The following is a 16,289-nucleotide window of genomic DNA, read 5'->3' on the forward strand; positions in this document are numbered from 1 at the left end:
TGGGAGCCGTGCAGAGAGCTAGGACCATGCTCACCAATAGAAATGTAGAAATGTGATGTGAGCCCATGTGTAATTTTAAATTTTCTAGTAGCCACATTAAAAAGTAAAAAAGAAAATTTACAGGCGAAATTAATTTTGATGATCTCATTAGTGACCTAGGGCTGCCGTAGCAAAGTCCCACAGACTGGGTGGCTTACAACAATAGAAGCGTCTTGTCTCACAGTCCTGGAGGCTGGAAGTCTAAACCAGAGTATCAGCCCCGTTGATTCCTTCTGGGGCTCTGAGGGAGCATCTCTTCCAGGCCCCTTTCCCAGCTTCTGGTGATGGCTGGCAATCCTTGGCGTTCCTTGGCCTGCAGCTGCGTCTGCCACTGTCGTCACATGGCTGTCTTCCCTCTGTGTCTCTTCTTTTCTTTTATAAGGACACCACTCAGGTTGGATTAGGACCCACCCTTCTCCAGTATGACCTCATGTTAACTGATAACATCTTCAAAGACCCTGTTTCACACAAGGTCATGTTCACGGGTACAGGGGTTAGGACTGCAGACACCACCCCTAGAAGTGGCGTGTGGCTCAAGATTTCTGGCTTGAAATGCCATCTTCAGAGTAAGCTGAAAAGAATGCCAAGCTCTACTATTTTGTTGTTGTTAGCTTCCCTCGGCTCGGCCCCTAGCTCATAGCAGCCCAGTGTGTTACAGAGTAGAACTGCGCCATAGGGTTTTCTTGGCTGTCGTCTTTACAGAAGCAGATTGCCAGGACTTTCTTCCATGGAGCCGCTCGTTGAGTTAGCAGCCCCCCTTTAGGTTAGCAGCCCCGATTGCAAATGGCTTGCACCACACAGGCTCCTTTCTACTACAGTCAAACCTGTGAAAGCCGGAGCCTGCTTAAGGCGGAAACCTGTCAGAGACGGAAAACTCACTGGGTGTTTATGAGGTAGGACTCTTAATAGAGAGTGATCAACAAGTGGTAAACACCTGTCAAAGCGTAAAACTTGCGAAACCTGGAAAAACAAGGTGGTCCTGTCAAGTTCTGACTCTCACAGGTTTCCCTGCGTTTTGAGTAAGTAACATTAAGACAATCTCCACTACTTGGGTTCCTCAGCACTTGACTTACTTATGGGGTGTCTGCTGGGAGAAACGGGCAGGCGGGGCACCTAAAACCCCCAAACGCAGGAGTCCTGGGTTTTCTGCAGCTCAGCCCTTCCGCACTCTCTCCTCTGCACAGCCAGCCCAGCCCCACCCCGTGCCCGCTCTTGCGGTAGTGACAAGGTCAAAACTCACAGCTTTTCTCTCTTGTGCAGTCCTGAGATACACAGCCCCGCCAGAGGGCCCGCTCCTCCTGCCCAATTCTCCTGACTCAAGCCAGCCTCTTTCTACCAGTGATCCACAACCCCCAGAACACTCCCCAGTAAGCATGACGACCACCCTAAACACCGTTTCCCAAGCACACTGTTCAATAGAACCTTTTGCCTGCATTAATTCTGAGACAGTCCCCATCATCACAGCACAGTGGAGCTTCTCTGTGGGCAGGAGTTGGAGGCCATGGACTCTGAGGGCCTCCTAGAGCTAAGAAGATGCTTTTTTTGGTTCGGTCTAGAAGTCCCTGGGTGGTGCAAACAGTTAAGCCCTCGACTGCTAGTCAAAAGATTGGTGGTTCCAACCCACCCAGAGGCGCCTTGGAAGAAAGACCTGGCAGTCTGCTTCCGAAAGGTCACAGCTTTGAAAACCCTGTGGAGCAGTCTACTCTGTACACATGGGATCACTGTGAGTCAGAAACGACTTGACGGCAACTAACAAGAAGGAAATGGGTAGAACAAGGAGAATCAGGTCTGCGGAGGAAAGATAGCCTTCACTGAGCACTTGCCACGTGCCGGTGAAAGGCTTCACAGGCTTTCAATTATGTCACCCTCACCTGGTGAGGGTAGGGACTCTGGTCACTTCCATTGTACCGATGAGGAAACCGAGGCTCAGCCGGGGGAGGTGACATAAGCCCAGGAACCCAGAGCAAGCCTGGCTTTGAGCCAGATGCAAAGCTAAGTGCTCTGCCCACATTATCCATTCCCCGGTGGGGTAGGAATACGTGACTCTTGCTTTCCAAATGAGGAAGCTAAGGCCTAGAGAAAGGCTGTCACTTGCCCAGGGTCACACAGTGGGCAGAGTCAGCTCTGTCGGTCCTGAGGCCCTGATGACCCCATGCCAGGGAGTCAGGGCCCAGGTGGCTCAGTGACCGTCCTCCGTCCGTGCCAGGCATGGGTCCCAGTGCTTCACATGGGGAAACACATCTAATCCTCACAGCAACCATCAGAGAACAAGCAGATACTGTTGGTGGCTGATTTTACAAACGGGAGACCGAGGCGCAGAGCGGTGGAGGGACAGAGCTAGGAAGCCTCGGGGCAGGACAGGAGCCCACCTTCACGCTGAGAGACCATGTGCAGCTCTCACTGCCTGCGCGGTCAGTCTAGTGATCGTGAGGGACAGTCAGGCCCGGGCCGCACAGCTGCTGACCATGGGGCAGGCAGGCAGGGGCCCAGCATTCGGGCCTTCTGTTCGGACCCCGCAGGACCAGGGAGTGTCTCAGTTCCTGCTGACGGGCGTTCACCAGTGAAGACAGCTTCTCACTGGCCCCTTTCCCATGTCCACATGCTGCTCCTACCCGGCCTTCCTCCTCCCTGCCCTCCCCCCTCCCCCTTCTTCCTCCCCCTCCTCTGCCTCCTTCCTCTTCCTGCTTTCACTCTCCCTCCCTCTTCCCTCTCCTCCATCCTCCTCCCCCTCCACCACCTCCCCCTCCACCACCTCCCCCTTCACCTCCTCCCTTCCTGCCTCCTCCCCCTTCTCCTGTCCTCCCCCTTTCCTCCCTCTCTTCTCTCTCCTCTCCCTCCTCCTCCCCCTCCCCTTTACTTCGCAGCTACTCCTCTCCATCCTCCTCTCCCCCCTCAGCCTTGAATTAAACAAAGATGGCAGGAAAGGATTTACCCAGAGCTTGGCACAAAAAGGAGCACCCCCCACGTGCCAGCGCTGACCAGGGCGCATCCTCGTGGAGGGAGGGAGACTGACATCCTGGCAGGTCATGTGAGTGCCAGGAAGGAAAAGAAAGCCTGGAAGGGGGTTAGGAGGTGCTGAGGGGTCAGTTGTGGTCAGAGGATCAGGGCAGGTGGTGCCACTGATAACAGTTGTGTGTGTTGTTAGCTGCCACCAAGTGGATTCCAACTCATGGTGACCCCAGGTGTGCAGAGTCGAACTGTGCTCCGTGGGGTTTTCAAGGCTGCGACCTTTCAGAAGCAGATCTCCAGATCTTTCTTCCGAGGTTCCTCTGGGCAGGTTGGAGCTGCCGACCTTTCAGGCACTAGTTGAGTACCTAACTGTTCGCGCCACCCAGTGACTCCTTGCTAGCAGTAGCCAGTGGTTAAGCAGTGCCTACTGTGTGCCTGAGGAGGCAAGAACTGTGCTATCCTCAGCTTACAGATGGGAACACTGAGGCCCTTACAGAGGTCATGTGACCAGAAAGCCAGTGCGTGAGTTTGAACCTGGCTGTCTGGTTCCCTTGGTGGGTGAGATGGAGGGAGGTAGGGGCAGGGGACCCCGAGTGCCTGAGGGGTGAGGTATGTGGGACCTCCAGGGCCCTAAGGCTCAGCTCAGCCCCTACCGCGCTCCCCACTGCAGGGAAGATGCTGATCCTGGGCTCCACGTTCCACCTGGCCGAGCCCATGCTCACCATCGCCGCTGCCCTCAGCGTCCAGTCGCCCTTCACCCGCAGCGCCCAGAGCAACCCTGAGTGTGCGGCAGCCCGGCGGCCCCTGGAGAGTGACCAGGGCGACCCCTTCACGCTCTTCAACATCTTCAACACCTGGGTGCAGGTGGGGCTGGCCTCAGGGCACCTGTCTGTCCGTCGTTCTGCATGGGGTCAGGGCTCTTCCTCATGAGGTCCCCCCTCCCATGGAGAGGGTCACTGATCCCTCCCCAGACTGAGCCTGTCTGAGGATGACTCTCTCTACTATTCATTCCCTTGGGCCCAGGGAACAGCATGTGCAAAGGCCCAGGGTTGAGAGGAGTCTGGAGCATGCCCTGAGCACCGATTAAAGCCAGTGCCATCTGGAGAAACCACACTCCCTAGGTTGGCATTTCTTTATCCAACCCTCGCTCCCTGAGCCCCTTCTCTGAGCCTGGCCCTGTGCTGGACAGTGCTGGGGACCCAGTGGTGACCAAAACAACCCTGGTCCTGCCCTCATGGGGCTCCCAGTCCAGTGGAGGAGACAGACCTGTCCCTAGACAGTGGTGACCCAGAGTGGGCTGGGCTGGGAGAGCCTAGAGAGGCTGCCTGTCTCACCCTGGGCAGTCAGAGAGGGCTTCCTGTAGGAGGGGGCATTGGGGCTGAGACCGGGAAGAAGGAGGAGAACAGGAGTTCCCTGAGGGAGGACCTGATAGGTCTCCTGTCTGCCTCACATCCTCCCAGCGGGTGATGTTCACCCTCCTGCCTTCAGGCCCAGGCTGAGTGGTCTAGGCCATGGGTCAGCGCCCAGAGCTGGCCAGGCCCTGACACCCTGCCATCTGCACCTCCACCCAGGTGAAATCTGAACGGAGTAGAAACTCACGCAAGTGGTGTCGCCGCCGAGGCGTTGAGGAGCAGCGGCTGTATGAGATGGCCAACCTTCGGCGCCAGTTCAAGGTGATGTGTGAGCTCGGGATGCAGAGTGGGGGAGGCCTCCCACAATGAGGAGAGGTCAGAGGTGATTGGGGCAGCAGTGGTGGAATGGGAGCGAGGAAGTAAGGGGCAGAGGTATGCATGAGCTCGTTCCAGAATGCTCCCTCTGTCCTCTCACGGTGATGAGACCAGAGTCCCCACCTATGTCCATCTCCCGTTCGGATGGCCAGGGACTGGGGGGATGCCTGGGCAGGGCAGAGGCATAGAACTCCAAGAGAGCTTCTGGAGGAGGGGGACAAAGGGCGTATTGCTGTACCCTTGTGAAGAACCTCACCCTCTGGACCAGGAGTGAGTGCTGGGAGGCATTTAGGGTGATGGTTAGGCGCACCAGAGCTGGGGCAGGCACAGGGACCTGGCCTCGGTGCTGTGTGACCTCCTCTCCTCCTCCCCGGTCCCTTCCTGTGTGCTCCATTGGCCAACAACAGTGGCAGCTCTTGTTTATGGAGAGTTATATGTGCCTAAGGAGCCATGGTTGCACAGTGGTTAAGCACTCAGCTGCGAACCAAAAGGTCGGTGGTTCAAACCCACCAGCCACTTGGCGGGAGAAAGATGTGGCAGTCTGCTTCCGTAAAGATTACAGCCTTGGAAACCCTGTGGGGCAGTTCTACTCTGTCCTCTAGGGTCTGGAGTGATCAGCAGCCCCAGCTGTGCGCCTGCGTCTACACGGAGCCCCCTGGCCTGCTATCACCCATACGGCCCCACCCACTGCCCCCAGGACCTGTTGGAAGACCATGGGCTGCTGGCCGAGACCCAGGCCCCGAGACCGGGGGACAGCTACAGCCGGCTTCAGCAGCGTCGGGAGCGCCAGGCGCTGTACCAGCTGAAGCGCCAACATGAAGAGGGTGGGGGGCGCAGGCGCAAGGTGCTACGGCTGCAGGAGGAGCAGGACGGAGCCTCCAGTGATGAGGACCGCAGTGCCGCCCAGGACACTGGCGACAGTGTGGACATCCAGGTGGGGCCAAGGGGCTGCCTGGGGCTAGGGTGACATGATGGAGTTTACAGAGAGGGGACACGGCCCTGCCTGGGGGTCTGAAGGGACATAGCCCTGCGCTGGGGATCTGAGGGGACACGGCCCTGCCCTTCAGATCTGAGGGGACACGGCCCTGCCCTGGGGGTCTGAGGGGACACGGCCCTGCCCTGGGGATCTGAGGGGACACGGCCCTGCCCTGGGGGTTTGAGGGGACACGGCCCTGCCCTGGGGATCTGAGGGGACACGGCCTTGCCATAGGGATCTGAGGGGACATGCCCTGCCCTGGAGGTCTGAGGGGACATGCCCTGCCCTGGGGGTCTGAGGGGACACGGCCCTGCCCTGGGGATCTGCGGGGACACAGCCCTGCCCTAGGAGGTCTGAGGGGACACGGTCCTGCCCTGGGGGTCTGAGGGGACATGGTCCTGCCTGGGCATCTGAGGGGACATAGCCCTTACCTGGGGGTCTGAGGGGACACAGTCCTGCCCTGGGATCTGAGGGGATATGACCCTGTCCTGGGGGTCTGAGGGAACATAGCCCTGCCCTGAAGGTCTGAGGGGATATGGCCCTGCCTGGGGGTCTGAGGGAACATAGTCCTGCCCTCACCTCAGGATACAGAGATCAGGGGATAGGCCCTGGCCCCCAGCAGGCTACAGAACCCCTTAGGAGAGCAGGTCCCCAGGAACCCCACCATCCCCCATGTTCCCCTAGGATGTGAAGTTCAAGCTCCGGCACAACCTGGAGCAGCTGCAGGCAGCCGCCAGCTCGGCTCAGGACTTGACCCATGACCAGATGGCCCTGCTCAAGCTGGTTCTGGGCCGTGGCCTCTACCCCCAGCTGGCCGTCCCTGACCCCTTCAACAGTGGCCGCAAGGACTCAGACCAGGTGACCCCACCTTCCTGCCCCATCCCTGCGTTTAATCATTCAACACATGGTCCCCAAGTGCTTGCTCTGTGCCCAGCCTGTGCTAGGGACACAGTGGTGACCAACACAGCCCTGGCCCTGCCCTCCAGGACGGTGGGAGAGACAGACCTGTCCCCAGACTGAGAAGGCGCAGAGATGGAGGAGCCCCGGAGGCTGTGGGTGGGGTCAGGAAGGGCTTCCTGGAGGAGGGGACCTGGAGGTGGAGGCAAGGTGTCCAGCAGCAGGAGGAGCAGGTCCAGGGGCCTCTCTCACCCAGCACCCACCTTGGCCTCCCCAGATTTTCCACACACAGACCAAGCAAGGCACTGTGCTGCACCCAACCTGCATCTTCTCCAGCAGCCCCGAGGTGCTGCACACGCAGGAGCCGGAGAGCAGGACTGGCAATGGGAGCCAAGGTACAGGAGCCCAGGTGGCGGGCCAGCCCCGATCGGGGATGGGTGGGTGAGATGCAGTGACCACCATCTGGGGGACCCTCCTTGCTCCTCCCACAGCCCGCCCTTTCTGGCGCTGCCACTTAGAGACCTCAAGATGGGATCTCCCACACCTCCCTCCCCAGCCCCACTCTGCACAGGTGGTGCTGGCTGGCCCGAGCCCACTTGGCCCTTCCCAGGGGCTGTTTTCAGCAAGTTGCGAAGCTCCTGTCAGGCAGCCTGGCCCGCGAGCTCCATGATCTGCCGGCTGTGTCCAGCTGTGTCCCGGAAGGGCCTTGAGGCAGACACGGTAGTGTTCAGCAGCTAGAGTCAGGCCACTAAGCCCCCACAGCTGAGCAGTGGCACACAGGGTCCCACAGAGTCCCAGCCCCGATGACGCCGAGCTGAAGGGCACAGGACTGTATGCTGGGGCAGGGATGGGGGCACCTGGATGGGACTTCCAAGCAGTTGTCACACCAAGAGGTCATTCCTGACCCCCTGTGGTAGCAACGACAAAGCCTCAGGTGGCATTTGCAATAAAGATGACTGAGGTGATGAGATACCATTTCCAGGTGACAGTGACGATCCCGGGAGCATATCCTCTGGATGAGGACTCAGCTCAGTGAATTTTCACAAAGTGATCACCCTCAGATCGAGACACAGGTCCCGGACCAGCCCCCAAAGCCCTATGGATGCTCCTCATCCCTGCACCTCCATGGGGGCCTGTAGCCTGATACCAGAAGGGAGCTTTGCCTGTTCGGGGGTTTGCAACGACAGTATCCTGCAGTATAACCTCTTTGGTGTCTGGGTGCTAGAGAATGTTAAAGTAATTACACTGGTGTGTGCCCAGCTCTGTGCAATGTCCAGAGAAAACAGAAGTAGAAACTAGTTCCTTGGCCTCATTCACGCACCACTAACAGAATTATGTGTTCCATCTCAAGTCTAGGACAGTTTCTAGAGTGTCAGCTGTCTGCTTCTTTGTAGAGAAGATAACATACTTTATTAAAATGGTACATGTTAGCCCAGAAGATAAGGGTTGTAATTTCAAACACCTAAAGTATAATCTGGAACTTTCCTCCCTGATCTTTAACTGCTGTGAACTCCTAGTCAACTTTCCGTCTGTTGCCATTACCATGTTTTTTATTCTATTTATTTTTAGTTTTATTTCTTTTTTATCATGGTAAAATGTACATAACAAAATTTTCCATTTTAATGGCTCTTAACTGTATATTTCAGTGACATATGATATTCACAGTGTTGTACAACCATCACCGCTGTTTGTTCCCTAGACTTTTTCATCTCCCCAGACAGAAACTCTGTGCCCATTAAGCAATAAGTCTGCATTCACCCCTCCCTCTAGTCCCTGGTAACCTCTGCTCTGCTTTCTGTCTCTATGGATTTGCCTGTTCTAGATGTTTCATATAAATGGAATCAGACATATGTGGCCTTTTGTGCATGACTTACTTAACTGAGCATAATGTTTTCAAGCTTCACCCATGTTGTAGAGTGTATCAGAACTTCATTTCTCTGCATAATATTCCATTGTGTGTATATACTACATTTTGTTTTTCCATTTATCTGTTGATGGACATTTGGGTTGTTTCTACCGTTTGGCTTTTGGAGGAAGAATGTTGCAATGAACATTGGTGAACAAGTTCTTTTTTTTTTCTTTTTGTCTTTCTAAAATTTCCAAGCATCCTGCAAGCAGAGAGTGTGATGAGCCCTCATGGACCCATCACCCAGCTTCTGTGGCCATCAACATGTTGCCATCCTTGTTTCATCTGTCCCCTCCACATTTTCCTTTTTGCTGGAGCACTTCATTATTTTTTAAAATTTATTTTTGGTGGCAACGTACATAACCAAACTTAAACACACTCACAATTTCTACAAGAACAGCTCAGTGACATAGGTTACATACTTCACATTGTGTCAGCGTTCCCACTGTCTGTACTCATATTGTTTCATCACCATTAACTTAGACTCTCTGCCCCTTCAAGTTCTCATCTGTGCTTTAGATGAACTATTGCCAATTTGCACTCATATAGATACTTCTTTGTAAGAGCACAATGCTCAAGGCAAACATTATTAATTGAATGAAACTGTTGTTTACTTTAACAATGGTTTCATGGGATAGTTTCAGTTTAAGGTTTAAAGATTATTTCCGGGCATTAGGTTCTGGAGTTCCCCAGTCTCAATGTATCCAGTAAGTCTGGTTCCGATATGAATTTTAAATTCTGTTCCACAGTTTTCCTCCTTTTGATCAGTATCCATCTACTGAGTCTTTGATCACAACATTCAGTAGTGGTAGCTGGGCACCATCCATGTCTTCTGTTCCCATGGCAAAGGAGGTAGTAGTTCATGGAGACAGCTGAACCTGCAGTCCATTTCCTTCTCCAATTCCTGGGTCGTCTTCTCCCTCTGCAGCTTTGCTGGAGCTTTTTACAGCAGATCCCAGACATCATATCATTTAGGGATAATAGTAGCCAGGACAGTTTTGATATTAGCACAACACCGTCATCATTCCTAACAAAATTAACAGTGATTCCTTAATATCATCTGATACCCAAATTCATATTCATTATGGCAAACTCTTTTAGAACAAGTCACAGACATTTTATCGTGATGCACACGAGCATATTCTTCATCTGGATGCGTAAATGGGATGGGTGGGAGTGGGGGTTGTGGCTAGGGGAGTCAGCGGGCAGGGTGGTCCTGAGCCATCCTCTTCAACTTTCCAGACGACAAGGACAAGATGAGCAGCAAACACCAGCTCCTCACCTTTGTTTCCCTGCTGGAGACCAACAAGCCGTACCTGGTGAACTGTGTCCGTGTCCCTGCCCTCCAGGTAGGTGCCTGTCCCACCCCATCACCCCAGTTTCCAAGTGTGGTAGTTGTGTTGCCCAGCGCAGCAGGGTGGGCCTGGAGGATCTGCCTTCCACCGAGCTGGCTGCATACCTAGCCACAGACTGTTTTAGGGTTCTCTAAGAAATAGGACGTGTAAGATATAGATGTGTGTGTGTGTGTGTGTGTGTGTGTGTGTAAGCCCTGGTGGTGCAACAGTTAAGCGCTCAGCTGCTAACTGAAAGGTTGGCGGTTCGAACCCACCCGGTGGCTTTGCTAGAGAAAGACCTGATGATTTGCTTCTGTGAAGACTGTAGCCTAAAAAATCCTATGGGGCACTTGTACTCTGTCACATGAGGTCACTGTGAGTCAAAAATCGACTTGACAGCACCAAACAACAACGTATATGAAAGAGAGAGATTTTGAGGAATTGGCTCATGTGATTGTGGGGGCTGGATGGATCCGTTGGATAAATAGGTAAATGGTTAGGCAGATGAATGAATGAATGGCCAGATGGACCATTGGATGGGTGGGTGGATGGATAGATGAGTGGATGGATGTATGAATGGGTGGATGGATTTTCAAAGGATTTTCTAGGCTGCAGTCTTTACAAAAGCAAATCACCACATCATTCTCCAACAGAGCCACCAGGTGGGCTCGAACCGCCAAGCTTTTGGTTAGCAGCTGAGCGCTTAACTGTCGCACCACCAGGGCCCATATATATGTATGTCTTACTCGTCCTATTTCTTAGAGAACCCTACAACAGTCTGTGGCTAGGTCTGCAGCCAGTTCAGTGGAAGGCAAATAGGTGGATGGGTGGGTGGGTGGCTGGGTCAGTGGGTGGATGGATGGGTGGGTGAATGGATGAGTGGATGGGTGAGTGGGTGAATGGATGAGTGGATGGATGGGTGAGTGGGTGGATGGATGAATGAATAGGTGGATGGGTGGGTGAATGGGTGAGTGGATGGGTGAGTGGGTGAATGGATGAGTGGATGGATGGGTGAGTGGGTGGATGGATGAATGAATAGGTGGATGGGTGGGTGAATGGGTGAGTGGATGGGTGAGTGGGTGAATGGATGAGTGGATGGATGGGTGAGTGGGTGGATGGATGAATGAATAGGTGGATGGGCAGGTGCATGGATGAGTGGGTAGATGAATGAATGGATGGATGGGCAGGTGGATGGGTGAGTGGATGGATGAATGGGTGGGTGGTGGATGGATGAATAAATGGGTGGGTGAGCAGGACCCCATACACGTGGGTGCCTCTCCAAGATGGTGTCCTGCCCCTCACGCCTACGCTGTTTCCCTCCCCTTCCCCCAGTCCCTCTTGCTATTCAGTCGCTCCCTGGACACCAATGGTGACTGCTCCCGTCTGGTGGCTGACAGCTGGCTGGAGCTCCAGCTGTCAAACCCTGAGAGTGCTGTCCAGCTCCTGGCAGCTGCCCTGCGGCTCCGTGCCCAGTGGGAAAGTGCCCTGGACCGGCAGCTAGCCCACTGTGCCCGGCAGCAGCTGGAGGAGGAGGAGGACCTGACAGTCGACGGCAAAGAGGTGGCAGCCCTGAGCAGGGACCTGCTGCAGTTCATAGCGTCCAAGGTACCCGCCACTGTGACCAGAGGGGCTGCCCACCACAGGGATTAAGACTCAGAAGGCCAGCTCCAGGCCACTCACTGTGGGCGCCTTCCCCCTCCTCTGAGGGCAGCACATTTGGGGGTTTTGAAGCCAGAGAGGCTAAATGACTCCTCCCAGGTCACACAGAGTAGGTCAGTGATGGAGCCAGCATCCCATCCCAAGAGCCTGGCTGCAGGGGCCATCCTGTGAACCATGGTCCTGTGCCACCTGCATCACTCACTCAGCAGATGTTTGCTAAGCACCTTCTGCATGCGTGGTACATGTCACTCCTATTTTCAGTTAAGGGCCGCAGGATGTGAGAGTAGGCCATGAGGTTAGTGGAGGACAGAGGGCAACAACTGGACAGCAGATTTGAAACCAGACTCCCTAAGTGGGGAGTGGAGAATTGTTCCTGGGGTCGGGGAGAAGGGTGCAGTCCAGGATGACTTCCTGGAATAATGGAGGGACTTGAGGACAAAGGGGTGGGTACCCAACGAGCCAAGGAAAGGGGAATGAGGCTGACCTGGAGAGGGCTGGAGGTGGAAGCGGCAACGTGGCCAGACTCAAGGTCAGGATATAGTCCAAACCAGCAACAGGGAGCAGGGGAAGTGTCTGGGGAAGGCAGTTGGGATGGGAAGGGAGCATTAGATACTCTGGTCATGAATGTCTGAAACCATGTTGTGACTGGCTCCCATAACTGCAGAGTCCAGGGGAGGACTTCAGGCACATCTGGATCCAGGTGCTGATGGTGTGTCAGAATCCACATCCCACCATATCCTGTTTCCTCAGGTTCCCTACAGCCTCCGGCGGCTCACAGGGCTGGAAGTCCAGAACCTCTATGTGGGACCCCAGACCATCACGGCTGCCCCCAGTCTCCCTGGCCTCTTTGGCAGCCCTACCCTATCCCCCCACCCCACCAAGGGGGGCTACACAGTCAGTGACTTCCTCACCTACAACTGCCTCACGGTGAGCACAGATCCCACACTGGCCACTCACCCTCCTGCCCCTGAAGGTGGGATTTTAGGGATGTCGTCTCAGAATGGTGCCTGCCAGCCCCGAGGGCTTCCGGGAGGGTCCCAGGCTGGTGGGGTGGGGGGCATTGGGGCCCAGCCCTGACCACCTGCCTGCCGCAGAGCGACACTGACCTGTACAGCAACTGTCTCCGCACCTTCTGGACCTGCCCCCACTGTGGCCTGCACATGCCCCTCACGCCTCTGGAGCGCATCACCCACGAGAACACCTGCCCCGAGGCCCTGCAGGGTGGCCCCGCAGGTGAGGGCGGGTGTGGAGGGCAGGCTTCCTGTGCATCTGGGCATTCGCTGCACACTCTAGGGACTGACAACCTCAGCCCTCTGCCTCTGGCTGGGGCCACACAGCCTGGTCACAGAGACCCCACACCAGGGTGGCGAGGGCCTGGAGCCCTGCTCACTCTCACTTCTGTGGGTCTCTGTCTCTGACTCTGTGTCTGTCTCTCTTTGTTTGGTCTCTGTCTCTCTCTTCGGCCCTGTCTCTCTCTCTCTGTCTGTGTCTGTTATCCCTTTTTTTTTTAATTGTGCGTGAGGTGAAAGTTACAGAGCAAATAAGTTTCCCATCAAGTGTTTCATGGCCTTGCCTTCATTCCCCACAGTGTGTCAGCACTCCCCCCATTTCAGCCCTGGTTTCCCTGTTTCCTGTCCTCCTGATTTTCTACCCCTTCCTGCCTTCTCATCTTTGCTTTTGGGCAAATACTGCCGTTTTGATTGCATGTAAGTAATTGTTCTAAGGAGCATGTTCCTCCCAGGTGCTGTTTATTTTATGGGCCTGTCCATTGTTTGGCTGGAAGGTGGTCTCGGGGCATGACTTTAGATCCAGGTCAGAAGAGTGTCTTAGGGCCATAGTTTCGGGGTTCTCTTACCGTTTTTCTGTCTGGCAGCCTCTCTGCCGTGGCCACGCCCACCGTGGTTGTCACCATGGGCAGCAGTGAGCAGGGCAGAGCAGGGCAGACCCCGACACAGCATCTGCCGCCGTGCCCCCCACACCTTATACCCGGTTGGCGAGCTGGACGGCAGGGCTGACGGTCCCCATCCAGGGGCTCAAGGCAGGCTTGGGGGAGGGTTTGTGTTTGCTGTCTGTCTCTTTTGGTCTGTGTCTCTTTGTCTCTCTCACCCCCTGAGAAGAGAGTATAGACTGGCCTGTGTATGGGCATTAATCAAGGAAGGCTTCCTGGAAGAGAAGCAGGAGTGAGTCCTTGATCCGCACAGGGCAGCGCCCGCTCACCACCTCTCCCCTCCCCTCCCTTAGGGGCTGAGGAGGCTGAACCCGAGCCCCTCCAGAAGGCTTCGGCCCTGCAGAGGCCCTACCACTGCGAGACTTGCCAGAAGGACTTTCTGTTCACGCCCACCGAGGTGCTGCGGCACCGGAAGCAGCACGTGTGAGCCGGGTGGGGGTCCTGCCCACCCCACCCACCCCAGAACCAGGGCCAGGACCTCCGCCTGTACCCCAGCCGTGGCTCAGAGCTGCAGTCTCAGAGGGGACAGGTGGGAATGCGTTAATAAAACTTTATATTCTGACTTGGACCTTTAAATCCCCAAACCACAGCCCCACTACCCTCAGGATCCTGGCAGGAGGTCTGGCAGGGCGCCCTTTCGGATCTGCTCCTGCCCCATTGGAAAGCAGCAGCTGCCCCCGTGGGTCCTCACCAGGGTCTAGCTTTCATCCCGCCTGCTGCAGGATGCCGTCTGTATGGGGGAGTTAAGGCGGAGCAGGGGCTTCTGGCATCTACTTTCCGGGGCAGGGTCGTGGCGCCTCTGGCGGCTGCTGTCTCCTGAGTCTCCACTCCCAGTGAACTAAGGAACCCCTAGAACTAGGGACCATCCATGTGGGGCGCTTTGAGAAGCCAGGTGGGCGAGTGTTTATGTTCCCACAGGACCACAGGTTACACCACGGAAACCCGCTCACCACACGGCCACCAGGGAGTGTTCCTTCTCTGGGTCCCACGGGCAGGTCCCAGCCCTTCCCTCGACTTCCAGCTGCGCCTCCCTCCTCCCTGACGCGCCTCCTGCCTGGGCCCAGGGGTACCCGCTGCTCTACTTCTCTTCTGCCTCCCTGTCTGCCCTTGCCAGGCTCCTTGGCTGCCTCCTCCCCTCCCACTGGAAATGTAGCAGGCCCTGGGGTTTGTCCAAGGCCCTGCCCTGCCTTACCTCCTCCTGTGTTGTTGTTGGGTGCCAAGTCGGTTCCGGCTCATAGCGACCCTGTGTACAACAGAAGGAAACGCTGCCTGGTTCTGCACCATCCTCACAATCGTTGCTATGTTTGAGCCCATTGTTGCAGCCACTGTGTCAATCTGTCTCATTGAGGGTCTTCCTCATTTTGCTGTCCTTCTCCAGGGACTGGTCCCTCCTGATAACATGTGCTAAGTACATGGGACAAAGTCTCACCATTCTCGCATCTAAGGAGCATTCTGGCTGTACTTCTTCCAAGACAGATTTGTTTGTTCTTTTGGCAGTCCATGGAATATTCAATATTCTTCATCAACCCCATAATTCAAAGGCATCAATTCTTCATGTCTTCCTTATTCATTGTCCAGCTTTCCCATGTGTACGAGGTGATTGAAAATACCATGGCTTGGTCAGGCACGGATCCCTGGTGGCGCAGTGGTTAAGAGTTCAACTGCTAACCAAAAGGTGGGCAGTTCAAATCCACCAGCTGCTCCTTGGAAACTCTGTGGGGCAGTTCTACTCTGTCTTATCGGGTTGCTATGAGTCAGAATCAGCTCGACGGCAATGGGTTTGGTTTTTTGGTATTGTTTGGTTTAAAGAAGACTTCTGGGGATATTTCTGGTTTAAGGTTTAAAGAGTATCTCAGGGTGGTAGTTTCAGGGTTCATCCAGCCCCCATGGCTCCAGAGAGTCTCCAAATCAATTGTTCTGACATCTGTCTTCATCTCAGCCAAACGCTCAACAGTGTTTGACAGCTGATGACTGCCTCCTTTTCCCCAAGCCTAACCTCAGTTTCCTGCCCACAATGCCAAAGTAACCACATTCTCTGGGGAAGCAAGTTGTGATTTGCTTTTAACCACCTGCCATGGAGCTGTTAGGGTGAGCACACTGATGGTCTTTAGATAATTATAAACATTTTGTTGTGGCCCTCATCTCCAAAAAGTCTTGCCCTTTTCCCCCTATATTCTTTCCCAGTGTACCTTCCTAAATTGTTCTTGAATCTGCCACCTCCTTCCGCTCCCTACAGCCTCTGCACTAGTCTCCAGTCTCCTTCCTTGTCTTCCCACCTCCACTCTTACTGCCTCTAATCCACCCACCATGCAGCAGCTCAGGGGACAAAGCACAAACCCCTCTGTCCTTTCTTTGCCCAAAACTGTCAGAAGGCCAATTTGTGGTCTACATAGTTTACTGCCTCGGTAGCCATTAATTCCTCTTAGCTCCTGACGTGGCCGTTCCTATTTTGTCATCAGCCTCTCAGTGGTGGTGGTCACTCCTTGCCCATCTGGCCATGTCCTATATGGTTTCCTGTGCTAAAATTTCTCCCCTCCCCATACTAATGCACTAGAAACTTTTAAACTGACCAGTAAGTCTTCAGCATGTGCTAACCCCAAGTCCCCACCCTACATGCCATACACAAGCCCTCTCCTACAGTTCCAGCTTGTTACCTTGTCCCCGGGTGCAAACCCCTGTGTGGCCCTGCGTCCCGGCGTGCGGTGGTTTCCTCTCTGACACCTGTGGGTGCTAAATTCTATGTGTTTTCTGTCATTCCTGTGTGAATCTCACTCTCTTGGGCTGCACCTGACAGACTATCCAAGACACACAATGTCTTAGGCTGGGTTCTCTAGAGAAGCAAAACCAGTAAAGT

General features: G+C 54.8%; 1 protein-coding gene across 1 annotated transcript in view; it reads left to right on the forward strand.

The window, feature by feature from the left end:
* Positions 1–13,890, forward strand: part of DHX34 (DExH-box helicase 34) — a 34,128-nt gene extending 20,238 nt beyond the window's left edge. The window contains exons 8-17 of the mRNA XM_004381611.2: positions 3,659–3,852; positions 4,560–4,661; positions 5,413–5,649; positions 6,376–6,549; positions 6,866–6,983; positions 9,737–9,843; positions 11,161–11,433; positions 12,238–12,414; positions 12,582–12,720; positions 13,729–13,890. Of these exons, the coding sequence (XP_004381668.1) occupies positions 3,659–3,852; positions 4,560–4,661; positions 5,413–5,649; positions 6,376–6,549; positions 6,866–6,983; positions 9,737–9,843; positions 11,161–11,433; positions 12,238–12,414; positions 12,582–12,720; positions 13,729–13,862 (1,655 nt within the window). The 3' untranslated portion in view covers positions 13,863–13,890. The remainder of the gene's footprint in view (positions 1–3,658; positions 3,853–4,559; positions 4,662–5,412; positions 5,650–6,375; positions 6,550–6,865; positions 6,984–9,736; positions 9,844–11,160; positions 11,434–12,237; positions 12,415–12,581; positions 12,721–13,728) is intronic.
* Positions 13,891–16,289: the final 2,399 nt, after the last annotated feature.

Source organism: Trichechus manatus, unplaced genomic scaffold (genome assembly GCF_000243295.1).
Source record: "Trichechus manatus latirostris isolate Lorelei unplaced genomic scaffold, TriManLat1.0 scaffold00087, whole genome shotgun sequence".
In the NCBI taxonomy this organism is placed as follows: Eukaryota; Metazoa; Chordata; class Mammalia; order Sirenia; family Trichechidae; genus Trichechus; species Trichechus manatus.